The sequence below is a fragment of the Scardinius erythrophthalmus genome, assembly GCF_964197995.2.
Source record: "Scardinius erythrophthalmus genome assembly, chromosome: 11".
NCBI classification, from domain to species: Eukaryota; Metazoa; Chordata; class Actinopteri; order Cypriniformes; family Leuciscidae; genus Scardinius; species Scardinius erythrophthalmus.
Genome location: NC_138231.1, coordinates 13,884,739 through 13,905,777, shown reverse-complemented (window position 1 = coordinate 13,905,777; position 21,039 = coordinate 13,884,739). Strand labels below are relative to the sequence as shown.

Sequence of the window (21,039 nt, the reverse complement as noted above, 5' to 3'; positions counted from 1 at the left end):
GATTCAGTTTCGGGTTGAGATAGAGGGTAAACTCTTCCGCGCGGTGGCACCGCCCCAGGGAGAAGTTCAATAGCACAGTCGCCCGCACGATGTGGTGGTAATTGAGAAGCTTCACTCTCACTGAATGCCAGGGCTAAATCATGATAAACTGCAGGTAAGTCTTGAAGATTCGGTTCCATAGCTGTTGCATGATTCGTTTCTGGACTTTGGACAGCGGGTATGCAGTTGTTCTGGCAGAAGTGAGACCACTGGAAAATCCTCCTCTCAGACCAGGAAATTTGTGGGTTGTGACTCTCCAACCAAGGAAATCCCAATATTACTGGATGAAGAGGCGAGTTGATCGTGAGAAATTGTATAATCTCTGTGTGCTGTGCTCCAATGTTGAGAGTAAGAGGTTGTGTGATGTACTGTACTTCTCCCGTCCCCAGGGGGCGCCCATCTAATGCAGCGACTGCCACATGAGACTCACAAGAGACAAGAGACAAACCATGAGTTTTGGCAAACGTAAAATCCATTAAATTCCCAGCAGCTCCTGAGTCAATTAATGCTTGTGTTTCAACAATCTCCCCATTAAAATGTAAAGAAATCTTCAAAATGAAAGACTTAGAAGGAACGTTAGGACTCACCGCAATGGAATCAGTAGATGTGAATCTCGCCGGGGGTCTCACAGGACAGGAAGCTCTCACGTGACCAGGTTGAGCGCAATACATGCATAGATTATTCTGTTTTCTTCTCTCACGCTCGGCCACAGTGATGTGGGTAACGCCGATCTGCATTGGTTCTGGTTCTGAGCTGACAGAGGGATTAACAAAGAAGTTAGTCTTGTAAGATGAGCGACGAGCTCGGATGAGATGGTCGAGACGAATAGCGAGATCCATGATCTGATTTAAAGTCTTTCCATCATCGCGGCAAGCTAGCTCTCCTTGAAGATCCGAGATGAGACCCTTTCGGTATAAGAGCTTGAGAGGTTCCTCTGCCCAACCAGTCTGTGCAGCGAGCGTCCGAGAAGTGAGAGTGTAATCTGCCGCTGTAGCGTTTCCCTGACGTAATGAAAGAAGAAGTTCCCCAGGATCCTTTCCATCCCCAGGGTGTTCGAACACCTCTCTGAAGTGAGTAACAAACCTATCATAAGTGAAAGTAGAAAGCCGACCTCCTGACCACATCGCCGTTGCCCACTCCAACGCTTTTCCAGTGAGAAGCGAGCACACAAAGGAGATGCGGCTATCGTCGGTGGTGTGCTCCCGGGACTGGTTAAAATAAATCTCACACTGCATCAGAAAACCTTTACAAGTGATAGGTGATCCATTGAATTTCTCGGGGAGTGACATTTTGGGATGGCTGGAAGAGGTACTCACAACAGGCTGTGGAGGAGCAGGTGCAGCGTGTGCTTGAGCCTGATCAGCGGCCGCGATCGGCGGGGTGAGTGCCTGCACAGATCTCACCAGTTCCTCAGTGAGATTAGTCAGTTTAACCAGCTGCTCACGATGTGTGATCAACTCCGATGCTTGCGAAGAAACCTCGTTGGCTAGGCGGAGAAAATCTGCTGGATCCTGAGACGGCGAAGTCTTCTGTAATGCTGAAGCTGAGGCGGTTGGATCCATTTGCAGAATTTATTGACACATGTAATGATACACAGGTAAGCAGACAGATAAAGAGACAGGCAAGAATCAAAGGGAATATCCAGTACTCGTAGTGAAACACAGGCTGAAGTCGGGGCAGGCAGATAAGGATCACAGAGTCCAAAGTCCAGGCAGAGATCAAAGGTCCAGAGAAACACAGATAATAATACAGGGAAACGCTTGGTAATGTCCGCAATGCAAAACAAGACTTCGCAAGGGAACAATGGGAGAGACAGTCCAGATAAAGGGGAGATGATGGAGAACAGGTGGTGATGAGGATAATCAGGGAAACCAGGCAGGGCTGGAGAGTGATAATGGCAAGAGGGAGAGATGGGAAGTGCAGTTCTAATACTCCGGTGAGAGGGAGCGGATGAGACCAGAGGGGGGCGTAGCTGAGCGCTCCGTGACAATATTAGACTACATTCAGTAGTTTTAATTAATAAACTCAGAGAGTTTGATGTCCGTGGCCAGAACATAAACTCTCTCGAAGTTTGTGAATACCTCTTCTTAACTGTAATGATTTTACATTTGTTTCGCTGGACGAATTAAATGTTGGTCAGACCAGTTACAGAACAAGGTAATCTCGATAATTGATAAAATAAATGTACATGCGACTTATGAATTATGACCATGAGTCATAAATATGAATATTCCCAAAATTCCCCATATTCTTGAGCTAATTCATATTTACCCAGAGTCGTATACGCTACAGTAGTGTTACCTGGGAAGGCCTTACTGAGTTACTGCGTGAAGTTAATGTAAAGACATGACCTCATCGGATCTTAAGACACGTCTGCATTTTCCTGGGTGCAAAACACCACTACCAGCAAAGCAGCTCAGTATCCCTGCAACTGTTAGAAAATAATAGCTGTTCATATCTATGACAAGACGCAGCAGAAATAAGAATCCTGGTAGAACTTATTTGTCATGCAGAATTGGTTCTCCTTTTATAACCTGAATGATCACATTTTACATTTGTCAACATGCAAACAAGGATTTTCCAAGTCCACATCTGGTACAAACTCTTGTTCAACAGTGGACTTTTATTAATCAATTCTTGTGACTCATTTACAACAAAAAGCATGCTTTTTTTACCCCTTAGTAAATGACCTGTATAAATAAATTAATGTATAATTGCTTTAAATGGGTAATCGGATGCCTATTTTCCACAAGTTGGTATGATTATTTAGGGTCTTAATGTAATGTTTGTAACATACTTTGGTTAAAATTCCTCAATGGTCAACAACACCCTTTTTACCTCCTCAAAAACAGCTCTGTTCACAGCGACCCGTTTCGGTGCATGTCTCTATAAATGATAATGTGCAACTGCTCACCCCACCCTCTCTTCCATTGGGTGTATTGACACAAGACACATAAAGTGCTGCCTTGGTGGACAGTATACAAATGGCTGAGGGAGGAAATATGCTACTACGGGACAGTCCAACAGTGGTTGTTGGTGGAGCATGAGCAATATGACATCATACTGCTCAGAAAATTCAAACGGCTTAATTATTGAGAGTGTTTAGGCTTTTTGAGGATAAAAAAATGGAGTGAATGGATTTTTTCATTGTATGGTGGTTGTGTCCACACACTGCAAAGACACATTTAAATGCAAACACCATATAAAAGTGAATTTTGCATCCGATGACCCCTTTAAGTTCTTATGAACAAGTAATGACAATTATGCTAAATGAAGACATTAATGCAATGTTTATTTTAACATAGTTAATCCCTTATCCTAACTTTTAACATTTCTGTGGGGACATGCACAGCCTAGTCCACTCCAGTGGTGATGTCTGCATAATTTTGTATTCTAGAAACACGTGTTTATAGTTCTATATAAATATTACAGATGATTTTGGATCATCACACACAGAGAGTCAGAGGTTTTCCATCAAATAAAGCTTTTTTATTAACAATTTCTCAACAGTTTGACAGAAAAATGTTTGGACCGGAGGTCATCATGTTCCACTATGCATACAGTTGTGTCTAATTTTTGTTACAGCATTTAATAAAATGAACTACAAATAGCATCTTTGCATCATGTCTTCAATAATGCATATATTTTGAGCAGATAGTTCTGACAATAAGTAATGCACCTTGAAAAGCAGTGTCCTTTCATATAATGCCTGATCAAAAATATAATCTGTTCCACTAAATGTCTTTTTCCTAACAAAAAATAGATATAATACTTGAGTATATAAATTCAGATGATCATATAACTGCAGAACCTAAGTACATGTTCTGTTACAAACACACAAAGCCAAACAGACACACTTACTGACAACCTTGTAAGGAAGGAGATAAAAATAACCTCTTAAATTTAAAATGCTTTTACTTTAAAAAACGTTTATTTTTATTTTTTAAGAATTGTATAAATCTACATAGACATGAAACACTAAAATTGACTTAAAATTGAAACTACACCCTTTAGAGAATTTATGGTTTTAACTGTATTAATATTAGACCTACCCAGTCATTTATACTTGTGGAGTTTGGCACTTGGAAGTCCTGCGATTTGCAAAAAACAAAAAAAAAAAAAAAAAAAAACACAACACAATGACATTCTCTGCTTTCAAAGTTCCCAGATTGATCATCATCTATCCAGCCTTCACCAATGTTAGCTGAAGAGAAAGGAGAGAGAGAGAGAGAGAGCACTGAGTAGAAAAAAAATATATTAAAAAAAATCCAAAATCAAATATGGCAGACATACAGTATTGCATCCCATTTTCTTTTCAACCACAAGCAACAGTTGACATTGCCACAACACCAGCAGTTTTCAAATCCACCTTGTTCAAAGTAAGCAAGATGTTTTTAATTGAGCCAAACATGTACACACAAACATGCCTACACAGATAAGTACATCAAACACATTGGCAATATCGAAAAACTTTCCCTAGTTATAGTCCCTCAAGGGGGAACAAAACACACTATATAAATACCAAACTTAAAAAAAATACTTTTAAGCAATAGCATGAACAACACACAGACAAAAATACATGCTAAGGCTTCACTGCGGTTACCCCACAAACTCAACTCCTCAGAAGTCTAATACATCGTCATCATCCATTTCAACATCAAAAGACCAACCCCAGTCCTTCAGGCCCAACTCAAGCAATCTGGAACAAAGAGGAGTCATTCGGCCTCATGTACAAATATCATTAAAGAAGTCAACATTAAAAAAAATGATGGCCACCCATGTTTAACTGGAAGAAAATCGTTTTTAAGCATTTTAAGTGTTTTCTTTAAGCTCTAAAAAGAGTGGGGGTGACAGATGCTGCCCTTCATATACAGATTATTGTAATGTAAAATCAAATTTTACCATGGCAATATTTGGCATATATTTTCCCCAAAAAAACCCTCATGATATTAGTTTTTTTCTTATTGGAAAAGTATAGGATATTGGGTTGAAAATGTCACAGTTCAGTTAGAATAATATTCCAATATTATTGAATTAAAAGAGAGATTGCATCGTTAGTTAGTGGATGTTTTTTTATGTGTTGACACTCAAGCAAAGAGGATTTCTGTTTCAGATACATATAGAGAAGAGTACAGACAGCCACACATCTGAAGGCGAGGTTTTAGAGCTGCACAGGCAAGCAGAAAACCTGGTCGATAAGCAGTGATGCAGTGTACTTACTGTCCACACATATGCACAAGTGGGGAAGGTGAAATGTCAAATGTGAACAGGTCAGTGAAGAATGATACGGAGCATGGGGCCAGGGCTATAAAAGTTTAGCAGTATAATGTAAGCAATTGAGAACCTGCACAACTTCATAGCCAAGTCTAAACTAGGTCAACATATAACAGCACTAAAAACAGCAGAATCTACATTTACCTCGATTAAAGCAGTAGTTCACCCAAAAATGAAAATGCTGCCATTATTTACTCACTCTCTTTTTGTTCCAGACTGGTATGTTATTTTGTCCCCATTGTAACAATATATATATATATTTTTAAAGAATTTTACGCTGCTTTGTTTCTAAGTAACCACAACTGCCAAGCTCTAAAGGCCTGTTCACACCAAGAACAATAACTATAAAGATAACAATAATTAAATGAGTGTCCACTCCAGCAGACTGACTGTTCTAAGTACGCACTGCAGGTTTGCTGTCTGACACTTTAAATGCTCAAACTCTTAAAGCAGAAGGATTCTGACTGGCTGTTAATGTTCTTATCGTTCATCAGCTGGAAAAAATACTTCTGAAAGTGATACCAATTGTTTTTCTGTGTGTTCTAACGTTATAGTTGTACTCTGCTATTCTTTTTCCTTTAGAACAATTTTTAGAACTACATATTTATCGTTATCATTATATTTACTGTCCTTAGACGATAATTATAACAATAAAAATGGACAAAAAAACGCCATAAGATTACTGCAAGTAGTCTACTCATTCAGTTCATTTTTGGGTATACTTTTTCACTAATTTAGCAAATGCTGATATATAAAGCAAAAATAAGGAACTATACAAATATAAGTGATTCATTATAAGAAGCAACATCATTAGCAATGCTGAAATACACATTTTGAAAAGATGAGCAGAAGAGTTCAAGCTAATACAGAAGTGTAAGTAGGAAACAGTAAAGCAGATTTTAAAGATTATAGAAAAAGCCTTTGTATAAATGGTTATGAATTATGCATTCAGATATTAATGGAAGAGCTGCGTCATCAAACACTGATAAAAGATCAGCCTATTCAGACAAAATTGTTGTTTAAATAATGGCATGAATTTGGCCCCTACATTATATCATATTAACAGAACTGTATCATATGTTACATGATAGTGTACCTTCATGTAACAGAACTCTGCCTCAAGCTCCTTTTAATGAACCTGTTGATCTGTCAAGTGGTTCTCACCTGGTCTTGGTTGAGGGCTGCTGTCTGGTGGAATGCACTTTGACGGCTCCTCTGTGTGAAAGCCTGGGAGATGAATGGGAGGACAGAGGAGGAGAGGGCACAGGGGACAGGCCAGTTGGTGACGCCTCAGGGGCGGGAGAGGCTATAGCTATGCTTGAGGAGTGGGCTATAGGTTTACGCGGGACCCGCTTGAGTAATCGGTTGACCCATTTCTGCTGCTCTTCTGTGGAGTTGGCCAGCAGCAGCAGCTCTTTCGCAGTGGACATATCATAGTTCACTGGAGAGAAAAAAGGCCAAACAAAACAGGTTAGTTTCAACCCAAAGTACACAATGGGGATGTACAAAAAAAAAAAAAAAAAACTTTCTACAAAATTATTAAGCAGCCCAATTGTTTTCAACATTGACAATAATAAGAAATGTTTCTTAAGCACCAAATCAGCATATTAGAATGATTTCTGAAGGATCATGTGACACTGAAGACTGGAGTAATGATGCTGATTTTTTTTGCCATCATAAGAATAAATTACATTTACAACAAAATATATTAAAAATAGTAAACAACAATTGTAGTTTATTTCAATAACATTTTCAGTGAATATTACAGTTTTTACTGTATTTTTGATCAAATAAATGCAGCCTTGGTGAGCATAATAGACTTCTACTCATCTACTAAATCTTACTTTTGAATGATAGAGTAAATAAATAAATAAATACATAAACAATAAGAATAAAAAAAATTGAATAAATAGTATAAAAAATATTTTATAGCCATAATCTTTATTTATAATGCAGTTATAATATATACAGTATATGTATATAGTATAACATTGAAAAATTACAAATATAATATGAAAAAAAAAAAATTTATTATAATTATTATATAGCAGAGCAAATTATTACATTTTCTAATGTTTAAAAAGCTACAGTGAGTGTGAGTGTGACCTCCTGACCTCTGCAAGGAGCAAGGACCTCTTCCTTGCGATCTATGTGGTCTTTATGGCATTTAACTCGGCAGCGCCTGCACTCCAGGGCTGGTGGGGGTTTGAAGACGTGCCACAGAGGCCTTGGACATGCTTCACAGCTAGAGGGGAAGTGGTAAAGCGTGAGCACGAACTCGTGACCTTTGTGTGGGATATAGGACGTCCTTTCAGCTGCTAATAAGGGTTCCACAGCAAGCTCCTCTTTCTTGCTCTCCCCCTCATTAGCATATAATATCTACAGACAGAACAGAAGATGAAAACTGAGGTTTAATAAGGTTATTATCAAATCATGCTACAACATTTCTTGTAGGACAAATTAATCATGTTACCTGGAAGATGCGTGGGATTTCTCTGGGATCTGCACGGTACACGTCTGTCTGAGTGACAGGTCTCACATGGAAGAGTTTGCTAAGAGGGGAAAAGGAGACATTAAAAATAAAGGCTTATGGTGTGCAAGAGAGCAGTAAATGTGTGTACTCAAAAATATTTAGGCCTAAATTTAATATTTACAGTGCTATGCATAAGTTTAGACACCCATGCTAAAGTTGACTAAAAAGAGGAATAAAAAATCATCTTTTGGAAATTGAACTTAATGCCTTAATTTAAAAAATTAGGAAAAATCCAACCTTTAAGGACACCAATTTTCTTTGTGAATGAATAATGTATCATAAATAAATAAATATTCTTCTTTAAAATACAGGGTGCATAAGTTTGGACACCCCTATGTTAAATTCCCATTGAGGCAGGCAGATTTTTATTTTTAAAGGCCAGTTACTTCATGGATCCAGGATACTATGCATCCTGATAAAGTTCTCTTGGCCTTTGGAATTAAAATAGCCCCACATCATCACATAGCCTTCACCATACCTAGAGATTGGCATGGAGTACTTTCCATAAGATCATCTCTCAATGCAAATCAAACCAGCTATTAGGCTAACTGAAATAAAACCATGCCAATCTCTAGGTATGGTGAAGGCTATGTGATGATGTGCGGCTATTTTAATTCCAGAGGCCAAGGGAACTTTATCAGGATGCATAGTATCCTGGCTCCATGAAGTAACTGGCCTTTAAAAATAAAAATCTGCCTGCCTCTATGGGAATTTAACATAGGGGTGTCCAAACTTATGCACCCTGTATTTTAAGGAAGAATATTTATTTATTTACGATACATTGTTCATTCACAAAGAAAATTGGTGTCCTTAAAGGTTGGATTTTTCCTAATTTTTTAAATTAAGGCATTAAGTTCAGTTTCCAAAAGATGATTTTTTATTCCTCTTTTTAGTCAACTTTAGTATGGGTGTCTAAACTTATGCATAGCACTGTATGTAATTGAATCACGAACAAAATTTCCATCCATTTGGATTACACAGACTTTAACATATATAAACAACAGATTTTCACATAAACAAACTATTAGAGTGGTGCAGGGATGATGTATTTTTGTAGGCCAAAACCTGAAAACTTCATCCTGAAGTCAATAGGATTTTTGAATGGGTTTTTGGTTAAAGGGTAACTAAACCCCTGGTCAGAGCCTGACTCCACCCACTGGCAATATTTGAAAAATGCTAGAAAAGTGGGCAGACCCCAGCGGAGATAGAGGGGACGAACCGTGAGCGGGGGGGCGTGCACCTGAGACCTGCTGTCAGACTCTCTAAAATGGAGAGTTTGCTCACAGGGTCGCAAGACGACGTAAAGTACATGCATCTGATGAGTTTTATCGAGTTGATGTCAATAGCGCGCGCTCTCTAGGCATTTTCATATTTTGCCGCTATGTGAAAAAATCCAGAAAAATGCGCCGACGCGTTTGTCGACCCCAGAGGATTAACTTTAGCCTAACCATAAATTGTGATTAAAATATATATCATCACTCACATCAAGGTGCCGCTGCGGTGGTGGAGTCCAAGCAGGAGTAGCAGCGTTTTGCACTGCGTCGCTTTTCAGAGCGAGCTGTGTGGAGAAGCCCATTTCCACCTCTATTGCGTTGGAGAAGCAATCCCGCGTGAAATGCAGGTTTCACACTCACAGTCTTTCAGCCCAAGTGCATGCAAACACTGGCGCCTAATTTACAAGTCTGCTGGAAAGCTATGCAGTCCAGCAGTCCTGTTGCAACCAGCAACACTACACCTAAGTACCCTCCTGCCCACTATACAATACAGATAAATCTACGCTAGCTCGTACCAAGGGCGTGGTGAGCTCGTACCAGGGGCGTGGTGAGCTGGAACCTGCTTACGTCACCTGCCACCGCTTACGTCACTTGCCACCGCAACATCCAATAGGAAAATTCAACTGCAGTAGCCACCGTTCAACCTTAAGAGGGCAGCACTCAGACGTTTTTACACCATATATTGTAAAATTAAAACACTTTATACCCAAATGTCAAAAAAGTTACTCGAATCAATGAACAGCACTAATAAAGCCCCATTCTTACAGATCATTAACTAAAAAAAGTTGGTTTAGGGTTTAGTTACCCTTTAAATGCTTTAAATAAGGACTGAGGAGAACACGAGCTCAAGATATTTTCACGTTTTATTCTACAATATGACATACATCAGTAATACCCTCTTGAGATTTTTTTAAAGCCTTTACTTGTCTTGTAAAAGGCAGTTGCTAACAAGTGGCTAAATGGGACAACAGAGATTGTCGGGGATGTTAAACATCATCATGCCAAACAGGTAAACTCATCTAAAAAGTTGTGTTTATTTGACTATCACTTGATTTAAATACACAATAACCAAGTTTATATATTTATCATTAAATCAATTCAATTACTTTCAATCTCATACATTTTTACTAACTGAATATTGCTTGTTCCACAGCTAGCCATATTTTAACCATGTTCATACTTTTTAACTCAATAAATGTTATTGTTTTGAACAGTTTTAAGCTGATTCGTTTGAACAAATGCAGTTTGAAAATATGATTTAAATATCAATATATCATATTGATATATCGATATTTTAAATATCATCAAATAGATGCAAATTGTTAATAAGCCAAATATGCCTTTTTTGAGTGTAGATATCTTGCTCGTTTCATTGATGACTGATAAATATGCAATTTTTTATGCAATTTAAATACATAAATCGTAAATTTAGGCCAAGATATTTTTTGATTGCGAGTAGCATTTTCCAAACTCACTCTATGTCCAGAATCATGAAGGGGCTGGCCTGCTCTCTCTCTTGCTCTGAGTCATAAAACAGGATCTTCTTGCTGCTGACCACCACATACTGCAATTTACACAGAGATACATGCAAAGATGATCAGACAGGGTTTGTTGATGTGATGTGAGTGTGTATGTTTAAACCTTTACCTTCTTTTCCCATCCAAACCGTTTGGTGTTTTTGGTAGGCATTGAGAGCCATCCCTCAAGACTAGAATCTGTGGTTTAAAAAACAACAACAGAAGAGTATTTTATACATTAGAGAACCACACAGGTCTGAATATGACAAGCAGAGCAAATTTTTCTTAAAGCAATTTCAGAACCTTCAGAAACATATTTCACAGGTGCAGAATGCAACCTGTACTAGAAGTCTCTTGGAATAAAAAGGTTTTGCTTTCCGTGTGTTAAAAGTGCAGTATGTGATTTCTGAGAAATGCTGTTGAAAGTGGATCGGAAAGTGCACCACAACACACTGGGGGAGGAGAGAGTGAGCAAGAGGGAGATTTGAAGAAAGACTTAAAAAAAGAGATGGCTGAGAGACATTACCAAAGAGAAAAGGTCAGAGGAATATCACTGGGCTATGAAGGGCTATGATCAGTCATAGGCTTTTTTTACCAGCGTTAATATTAGAAAAGCTTTCCAAAGCTGGAGAGACCTAAGCGGGAAGGCCTGAAAACAGATGCAGAGATTGCATTGTTTCTGCTCCATACCTGAGTAACATTGGTTTTACTGTGTTTCACAGAATCAAGATATGTTGCTGTAATGTTAGCTGTAGAAACAGGACAGTGTTGAGTCTCATTGTCTGGAGCTGGTGTGCCGCTGGCGACTAACAACAAACTCTTACTTGTATATACTCTTGTGTACTGTATGTTCAATTTTTATTCTTTCTTTGTAGTTCGTTAGTTATCTTCGCTTTATTTTCCGCGAAGCCTTATTTGATAGAGACATCCACTCTTGCATTGCGTGTTTATGCATTTTGGGGGTGGAGCAATGAAGGACGTGGTGTATTTGTTTGGGTTGATTTCAGATATCAACACTGTTTCTCAGAAATCGCTGACTGCACCTTTAATGGACTGTTTTAAAACACGCAAGGTGAGTAGTGTGATTATGTGCAAAATAATTTCAACTAATGAGCATCACACCATGTTGGAAAGTGTGGCTGTGGTTCAAAACATAGTGCAGTGGTTCCCAACCTCTGTCTTAAGCCGCGTTTCCACCACAGGAACTTTCCCTAGAAACTAGGTTCTTTGGGGTGGTCCTCGGTGTGTTTCGACCGCAGGAACCAGGGTCTAAATTAAGTTCCGGGTAAAAATTCCCCATCAGAAAGTCCCTGCTTGCGAGGTAGAACTTTTTCTAAGTTCAGGAACTTTCAGGGGTGGGAGTTGGGTGCTGAACATGCTGATTGGTTGAGTTCATGCCGCATTTTGATTGGTTGACTCCACGCAGCATTTCATTTCAACCACCATTTTAAAGGGCACCTATTATGACTTTTCACAAGATGTAAAATAAGTCTCTGATGTCCCCAGAGTATGTATGTGAAGTTTTAGCTCAAAATACCCAACAGATCATTTTTTACAGCATGTTTAAATTGTAATTTTTGGGGGCTCAGAAAAACGTGCTGTTTTAGTGTGTATCCCTTTAAATGCAAATTAACTGCTGCTACACGGCCCAGGGGGCGGAGCCTCACGAGCTCGCGCTCAGAAGAACCAGAAGGACAATCTCAACAGAAACTCTCAGTTGCGGTGTTCATTTCGACTCGGAGTCGGACAATAATGCCCACAGAGCCAGAGAATATATGCTGTATAAGCCTGCTGTAGCAAACCCCGTCCGAATAATGACCAAAATATACTGAGTTCAGTGAAGTTTATTGTACATCACACAAAAGATGAGCATTAGTTTTACTCCAGAGAATCACAGTAAGAGCTGAATAAACACAGTATAAGATGTGAGCATTAAATTCTTATCCATAAACTCACTCTCTCTCCCTTTCATTATCATCTACATACACAGCGCGAAGTACACAAAACACAACTAACAGTAAACAAATATAAACACACCTTTTCAGTGGGTGCTTAATAAACTGGTAAACCTTATATCCGTAAAACGACTCGATGAGTTGTGATAAAGAGCGCGCTCTCACTTTCATTTCTACCGTGATCAGTAACGTTAGGCCTGTCGCTCCGGAGACTGAAGCTGGATCACAAACAGTTGTAGGCCTACTGATCCATCCTCGAGTAACAACAAAGTAAATGAAGACTGCTATGTTCATTCTTACATCTAACAACAACACACCGCAATCGCTTAGGAGACATTCTTGTCTACAGCTGCTCAAGCGTCGAACAATGGCGGACTCTGTGTCCAGCTCACTCAGGGCGGGTCTATGCTCAAACTGAAGTGTCAATCAACAGTCGTGGGGGGGCTTGTGCAATTCTACGTCACATTGCACCGAATCTGAGAACAGCTCATTCTGAGACAGTACTTATGATTTATTGAGATTGTAAAAAAAACACTGGGTGGATATTTATCATTCTATGGTGGTTTTTCTCACACACTGCCAACACACATTTATGTTCAAACACCATGTAAAAGTGAATTTTGCATATTAGGTGCCCTTTAAAAAATCTGTTGCGATGCATGCAGTCCTATTTCACCGGACTAATTTGCCAAATCTGTGTTCTTGTTACATATGTTACATGTACTTACTGTAGAAATAACAGTAAATTATGCTAATGCTAAACTAACCCTTTTCTTAACCCTAACCTTATAGTAAGATCTATTATGCCCTTTTTCAAAGACTTAAATTGGTTTTGTGGGGTCTACTAGAATAAGTAATAATGTTTGATTGTTGAAAAACACATTCTTTTTCACAAATTTTACAGCAAGCTCTTTTAATTTGCAGCCTGTCAGTAACGCTCTATTTAGTTCCAGTCTCTATGAAGCCCCTTCTTCCGAAAAGCACAAAGTGCTCTAATTGGTCGGCTGGACCAGTGTGTTGTGACTGCCACGCCCCTTACACAACAGCAAGTTTCAACACACTACTAACGTGTCAACCAGGCCTTGCCCCTTTTATTTTTTATGCCTTGGGTGGGAATTATTTTATTGAGGAATATTGTGACGTTCTTTCCCAGAAGAAAACTCAAGACTACAACTGAGGGGTTTCAGGGAGTTCAGGAACAGTGCTTTCTGATATAGAGAATAACTCCCTTTGGAGTAACTTTGTGCTTTGTAACTTTGCAGACCTTTTTCATATTTAAACGACAACATTACACACTGAAGAAAGTCGAAAATACAAAAAAGCATAATAGGTCCTCTTTAAATTGCTCAGCATGTTATGCCATTAAATACATAAATTAATCAATAAATAAATATTGTTGTTAAGTATTTGCATTTTTTGACATACCTAATAATTTTTAAGTCATTTTATATAGGTTGAACAAAGCAATTATAGGTTAAATAAAGCAAAAGAGAAATATTTCCAAGTACTTCTAGAAACCTGCTTGGAGTATGTGTATACCTGGTTGGAAATCACTGACCCAGTGAGCTGCCAACCAAGTCAGCGTTGATGCAAAAATGCTGTCTAGGTGTTTAGTATTCAAACTCCACACTGCATAAAAGTGAACGAGAGCAAGAGGCAGTATGCGTGCTAATTTGTTTCCATGCAGGGTCACCTGCAGTCTCTTGCTTAATAGGCTTCTCATATGTCAGGGCAGGCCTTTGCCTCCACTCGTCTTCCTCATCCTCCTCTTCCTCTGAGTCGGAGGGGAAGCAAGAAGTGATCTGGCATGGCCGGGTATCAATACACACTGACTTGGAGCTCCGTTGGTACGTGAAGGACATAGACTCCGAGGTGTGTGAGTGTGTGATGCGCACTACACCGGCATCAAGGTGAGTGGGAAGGAATGAAAGAAGAATGAGGTAAAGAAGCAAAAGGATGCATCAATTTAGAAGTGAAACAGAGTGAAAAGGAAAACAGGAAAAAGAAGAAAACCAAGGAGTTATGTGTATTGATTATGTTATGTGTTCTAGGTTCAGTGGATATTTGTGGATATGAAATCAGACCTGTGTGAATTTGTATGGGGACAACCTTAATAAGACATTAAATTCAATTTAAATTAAGTTAATTAATGAAATAAATGAAAGAAAGGATATATATATATCCTTAGATAGATCGATAGATCGATAGATAGATCGATAGATAGATCGATAGATAGATAGATAGATAGATAGATAGATAGATAGATAGATAGATAGATAGATAGATAGATAGATAGATAGATAGATAGATAGATAGATAGATAGATAGATAGATAGATAAATGGCCAGTGATGAGAATCTTTTGTGATTTATTCGCCAGGTGTTTTGAAGTAAATAAAGTTAATTTATGAAATTAATTATCTTTACCTCTGTAAATTTGTATAGGAACAGCCTAAATAAAACAATTCAAATAAGCTTAAATAAAGATAATGAATGAAATGAATCAAAGAATGTATAAATAGATAAATAAATAAAATGAATGACAATTTTTTGATTGATTCACCAAGTGTTTTAAAGTTTGTTTAGAAATAAATAGTTAATTAATTAAATCAAGTGTAGCATCAGTTCTGGCAGGTCATTTTAATCAAGTTCGCATCAGCTGACTCTCAGCTGATCCACGTCTACCTATGGAAATACGACGCCTATCACTGCATCCATATAAACTTCCATACTTTCAGTATTATCAACAGCTATCGCATTGCTCAAGAGCTAATTACCCTCCTCCATCCCCAGCTCCTCTCGTTGTCACAGTGTCTGGTTGGTGTTCCCTGGTTTTCCCCTAGAGGTCTCTCTTCCCTATTCTGTCATCCTTGCGTCATGAACTACATATCCCATAATGCCTACCTGGACTCATTTGATTATTGCACTCAGCTGTTCCCCATTACCTTGTTTGTATCTGTCTATTTATACCCTGTCTGTTTCAGTGTTTGTCATGGAGTCCTTGTTTTATGTCACAGCACTTCTGACGTTTGCATCTGCCCTGTTCTTGTTTGTTTCTTGTGTTTTGGATTGCCTTACTGGATATTTGACCCTTGCCTGGACTAGTTGTGAGTACGGATTACCCAATAAATACTGCTCTTGGAACTTGCCTATTTCCCTGTGTGTGTGTATCGTGACAGAAGGACTCCATCCAAATGTCAAGATCCAGCAGTACGGGTTTCCGTATCCTTCCCCCTACTGGGAGGAGAGGAACCCAGCATGGTGGAGTTTCTCGAGCCGGAGAGACGGAACCGCGTTTGAACATTTTTCAGTGTTTCGCGCTTTGGGCCAGTCAGACTGAGGAGGCCATGACAGTCAATTCCCCCGAATCCCCTTCCATCAGACACGGACAATCATTTGAGGGAACTCGTCTGGCCAGGTTTTCTGGGACCCGTGGAGGTCGTGGGAGGGGAGGTGCTAGATGTGAGCCCCGGCACCACTCTCCACTTCAGTCTCTCTTCGACCCTGGGCTGATGATGCCCAACCCAGAGCTCCCTTCACCACAGGTTCTGTTCAGCCCAGAGCCTGCTATTCGCCATCAAAGAAGGCGGAGGAGAAGGAGGACTTCCTGCCTCCCCAATGTACCAGAAGCCGTTCCCGAACAGCACGCTGTCATCCTGGAGGCCGTGCCCGAACAGCCCGCCGAGCCTGTTCACGCCACGCCTGCTGAGCCTGTGTCTTCGGACAAGATGGCCGCCGCCGAGCCTGTTCACGTCACCCCTGCCGAGCCTTTGTCTTCGGACAAGATGGCCGCCGCCGAGCCTGTTCACGTCACGCCTGCCGAGCCTGTGTCTTCGGACAAGATGGCCGCCGCCGAGCCTGTTCACGTCACGCCTGCCGAGCCTGTGTCTTCGGACAAGAAGGCCGCCGCCGAGCCTGTTCACGTCACGTCTGCCGAGCCTGTGTCCCCTGACAAGATGGCCGCCGTCGAGCCGGTGTCTGTTCCTGAGCCGGAGCCGGTGTCTGTTCCTGAGCCGGAGCCGGTGTCTGTTCCTGAGCCGGAGCCGGTGTCTGTTCCTGAGCCGGAGCCGGTGTCTGTTCCTGAGCCGGAGCCGGTGTCTGTTCCTGAGCCGGAGCCGGTGTCTGTTCCTGAGCCGGAGCCGGTGTCTGTTCCTGAGCCGGAGCCGGAGCCTGTTCCTGTGTCTGTGTCTGTTCCAGTTCCGGAGCCTGTGTCTGTGTCTGTTCCAGTTCCGGAGCCAGTGTCTGTTCCTGAGTCTGTGCCTGTGCTTGTGTCTGTTTCTGTGTCTGTTTCTGAGTCGGTGGTGTCTGTTCCTGAGCCCTCAGTGACCGCTACACTGGCCATTATGACCACAGCCATGTGGTGTGTGTGGGCTACGCACACACTTGAACCGGTGGTGTCTGTTCCTGAACCGGTGGTGCCAGTTCCCGAGCCGGTGGTGCCAGTTCCAGTGCCCGAGCCGGTGGTGTCTGTTCCAGTGCCTGAGCCGGTGATGCCAGTTCCAGTGCCCGAGCCAGTGCCAGTTCCGGTGGTGCCAGTTCCAGTGCCAGTTCCAGTTCCGGTGGTGCCAGTTCCAGTGCCAGTTCCGGTGGTGCCGGTGGTGCCAGTTCCAGTGCCTGAGCCGGTGGTGCCTGAGCCGGTGGTGCCAGTTCCAGTGCCTGAGCCGGTGGTGCCAGTTCCAGTGCCTGAGCCGGTGGTGCCAGTTCCGGTGCCAGTTCCGGTGGTGCCGGTGGTGCCAGTTCCAGTGCCTGAGCCGGTGGTGCCTGAGCCGGTGGTGCCAGTTCCAGTGCCTGAGCCGGTGGTGCCAGTTCCAGTGCCTGAGCCGGTGGTGCCAGTTCCGGTGCCAGTGGTGCCAGTTCCAGTGCCAGTTCCGGTGGTGCCAGTTCCAGTGCCTGAGCCGGTGGTGCCTGAGCCGGTGGTGCCAGTTCCAGTGCCAGTTCCAGTTCCAGTGCCAGTTCCGGTGGTGCCAGTTCCAGTGCCTGAGTCGGTGGTGCCAGTTCCAGTGCCTGAGTCGGTGGTGCCAGTTCCAGTGCCTGAGTCTGTGGTGCAAGTTCCAGTGCCAGTTCCGGTGGTGCCAGTTCCAGTGCCTGAGCCGGTGGTGCCAGTTCCAGTGCCAGCTCCGGTGGTGCCAGTTCCAGTTCCTGAACTGGTGGTGTCTGTTCCAGTTCCTGAGCCTTGGCCACCCGAGGGGTCTTCTCCGCCGTGGCCGCCCGAGGGATCGTCTCCGCCCTGGCCGCCCGAGGGGTCGTCTCCGCCCTGGCCGCCCGAGGGGTCGTCTCCACCCTGGCCGCCCGAGGGGTCGTCTCCGCCCTGGCCGCCCGAGGGGTCGTCTCCGCCCTGGCCGCCCGAGGGAAAGTCTCCGCCCTGGCCGCCCGAGGGGTCGTCTCCGCCCTGGCCGCCCGAGGGAAAGTCTCCGCCCTGGCCGCCCGAGGGAGAGTCTCCGCCCTGGCCGCCCGAGGGAGAGTCTCCGCCCTGGCCGCCCGAGGGAGAGTCTCCGCCCTGGCCGCCCGAGGGAGAGTCTCCGCCCTGGCCGCCCGAGGGAGAGTCTCCGCCCTGGCCGCCCGAGGGAGAGTCTCCGCCCTGGCCGCCCGAGGGAAAGTCTCCGCCGTGGCCGCCCGAGGGAAAGTCTCCGCCCTGGCCGCCCGAGGAAAAGTCTCTGCCCTGGCCACCCGATGGACTGATGTTTCTGGCTGGGCCATCTGCACAGCCTGTTTCGCTTTGGCCGCCCGACGGTTCGTCTCCGCCATGGCTGTCCGAGGGGTCGTCTGCTTCGCCCTGGCTGCCGGCTAAGCCATCACCCTCTTTTCCTGTTCCCCTCCATGGACCTGGCCCCCCGTCCCTCCCCCTGATCCTTCGTTGTTTCACCTCCCTCCTGAACTCTTTGTTTTGTTTTTTTGTTTTTTTTTTCGGGTCTTGGTGCGTCTGGTAGCCGCTCCGTAGAGGGGGGGTTATGTCACAGTGTCTGGTTGGTGTTCCCTGGTTTTCCCCTAGAGGTCTCTCTTCCCTATTCTGTCATCCTTGCGTCATGAACTACATATCCCATAATGCCTACCTGGACTCATTTGATTATTGCACTCAGCTGTTCCCCATTACCTTGTTTGTATCTGTCTATTTATACCCTGTCTGTTTCAGTGTTTGTCATGGAGTCCTTGTTTTATGTCACAGCACTTCTGACGTTTGCATCTGCCCTGTTCTTGTTTGTTTCTTGTGTTTTGGATTGCCTTACTGGATATTTGACCCTTGCCTGGACTAGTTGTGAGTACGGATTACCCAATAAATACTGCTCTTGGAACTTGCCTATTTCCCTGTGTGTGTGTATCGTGACACTCGTCCAGTCACGATTTGGCATTCCTCTTTGAATCAGACTAAATTCTTGAATTATGTTGTACATTAAAATACTGAATTAATTATATATCTGCAATACATTCATGTTGGTTCTGTTCAGGTTACTCTAAGGGAGGTTATTGCTGCTCTTATCCATGCTAGGCTGCATGGATGCGCAGGGAGTTCTTGCCCAGAAAAGAACCCTACCGAAATGAAAGGATTAATAAATAAATGACAATTGATTTGCCGGGTGTTTTGAAGTTTGTTTTGAAGTTACAGTGGGTGCTTCTAAAAAAAACAGTGAAGTTTTAAGTCATTATATACTAAAATTATACATTTATATTGTCTGGTTTGTAATAACAATATATTTTATGGTTCTAAATGTATTACATGAAAGACAAAAATTACTATTCAGGGCTTTACTAAAAGCATTTGGGGCTTAAGCTCACCATAGCACCAATTATGGCACATGAATGATAATAAACACATTAGGCAGTCCTGTGCTTGATGGGACGTAACCTGGATAGTTACCTGGATAAGCATCTTCACCCTCCAGGTCGTTTCCCGTGCTACTGATGCTGGTGGTGTCCAAAGAATGGATGCTCAGAGAAGTGATCTGACAGCGCAGACGCTCAATATCACTGTCTTTACTGTCCAGGGCCATCTGCATCTCCAGTCGGACCTGAGAATCCTCTGCTATCATCTGCAAAGAGAACAACACTTCTTCTGTGCTTTGTTTATTTAAGTATTGTACATAGACCGGTGAATAGGTTTTCTAGTGGTTACGTTTCTTTTGCATTTATATTTAATGTCACTTACAGCCTGCATATCATTCATTTCTTTCTGGTATTTGAAGATGGTGTTGTTGAGTTTTTCTTTCTCGGTGCGGAGCTGCAGCTGGAGCTGTCTGTTCTCCTTCTCCTTCCTTCGGATGTCACTGTTGTTACCTTGCTGTGGCCTGACATCAGTTTTCTTCATAACCTCTGCCAGCTTGTTTATAGCCTACAATACAGACCTCTGATGCTATAATTTACCTGAGACATGCTAGTAACACCTATTTTAAACTATGAAAATAATGGAGTAACATTTATAGTTACAAACCCTTGATTAAAATTCAATAAACCTTAAGTTAGGTGTTTCTCCAAAACACACCTGAATCTTGAGGGTTTTCTCAGACTGTATCTGCTTCTCTAGGGACAGTGTCAAAGATTTAATCTGTTTCTCTTCTTCTTTGACCATCTCCAGCTCTGTGTATATACATTTATAAATGTTAAAGCACATATATTAACATATATGGACATTATAACATCAATCCATTCATATTTTATATTAACTTCGGCAACATACTCACTTTGCTGTAGGTGTTTGAACTTATTGTTGAGCTCCTCTTTCTCACTAGCCAAGTTGGCCACATCCGCAGTGAGTGTGCGGTTTGATTCCTCCAGCTTACATTATGTAGAAGATTAAATTAAAATGAATGAATGTTTATGTTGTGTGGACACACGCACACATTCACACACATAAACACACATATATATCCATTCTTATACTCTCTTGTATTCTCACCGAGCTGATGGTATTGTCCTTTTCGCAGAGTTCCTGCCGATGTCTGGCAATCATATCTTTGATCTCCAGCTCCTTCATGATCTTTTCTTTCTCCAGGTCTGAGTACTGCTCCTCAGCAATGGAGCGCGCCAACTGTTCAGAATCTGCCTTCGTAAGGCTCGCCTCTAGTTGCGTTGCTAACGAGTCCCTATATAAACACACACAAAACAGTTTGTATTGAACGAGAGTTCAGCATATTGTATAAATTGTTATCTGTTAATTCATCCTTAACTAATTGCATCTAATTATCTTACTTTTCATCTAACCTTTCTCTAATTGATATGGTTTCACCTTTTAAAAAAAAATGATAAGCCCTTTGATATGTCCAGACATCCTTTTTTAATAGCAAAACACACACACACACACACACACACACACACACACACACACACACACACACACACACACACACACACCTCTCTTCTAGCAGATCCGCTAGTCTCTGCTGAATATCTTTGTAGAGTTTAGCCTTTTCATCATTCTCCTCTTTCAGCTCTCGAATCTGAGTTTTATACAGTTTC

The 21,039-nt window shown here is 42.1% G+C and overlaps 1 protein-coding gene across 7 annotated transcripts in view; it reads right to left on the bottom strand.

The window, feature by feature from the left end:
- Window positions 1-3,510: 3,510 nt before the first annotated feature.
- Window positions 3,511-21,039, bottom strand: part of rock2b (rho-associated, coiled-coil containing protein kinase 2b) — a 57,679-nt gene continuing 40,150 nt past the window's right edge. The window contains exons 21-34 of one of the 7 annotated variants that reach the window (XM_081378740.1): window positions 20,935-21,038; window positions 20,480-20,666; window positions 20,265-20,358; window positions 20,066-20,160; window positions 19,733-19,915; window positions 19,445-19,616; window positions 14,286-14,486; window positions 10,768-10,835; window positions 10,596-10,684; window positions 7,787-7,865; window positions 7,428-7,692; window positions 6,478-6,754; window positions 4,643-4,738; window positions 4,106-4,243 (exon numbers count right to left, since the gene is read on the bottom strand). In XM_081378740.1, the coding sequence (XP_081234866.1) occupies window positions 4,660-4,738; window positions 6,478-6,754; window positions 7,428-7,692; window positions 7,787-7,865; window positions 10,596-10,684; window positions 10,768-10,835; window positions 14,286-14,486; window positions 19,445-19,616; window positions 19,733-19,915; window positions 20,066-20,160; window positions 20,265-20,358; window positions 20,480-20,666; window positions 20,935-21,038 (1,893 nt within the window). In that variant the 3' untranslated portion in view covers window positions 4,106-4,243; window positions 4,643-4,659. Of the gene's footprint in view, window positions 4,244-4,520; window positions 4,739-6,477; window positions 6,755-7,427; window positions 7,693-7,786; window positions 7,866-10,595; window positions 10,685-10,767; window positions 10,836-14,285; window positions 14,487-19,444; window positions 19,617-19,732; window positions 19,916-20,065; window positions 20,161-20,264; window positions 20,359-20,479; window positions 20,667-20,934; window position 21,039 lie in introns of those variants that run through there. The other 6 variants (XM_081378738.1, XM_081378739.1, XM_081378741.1 and 3 more) reach the window with 6 other exon arrangements.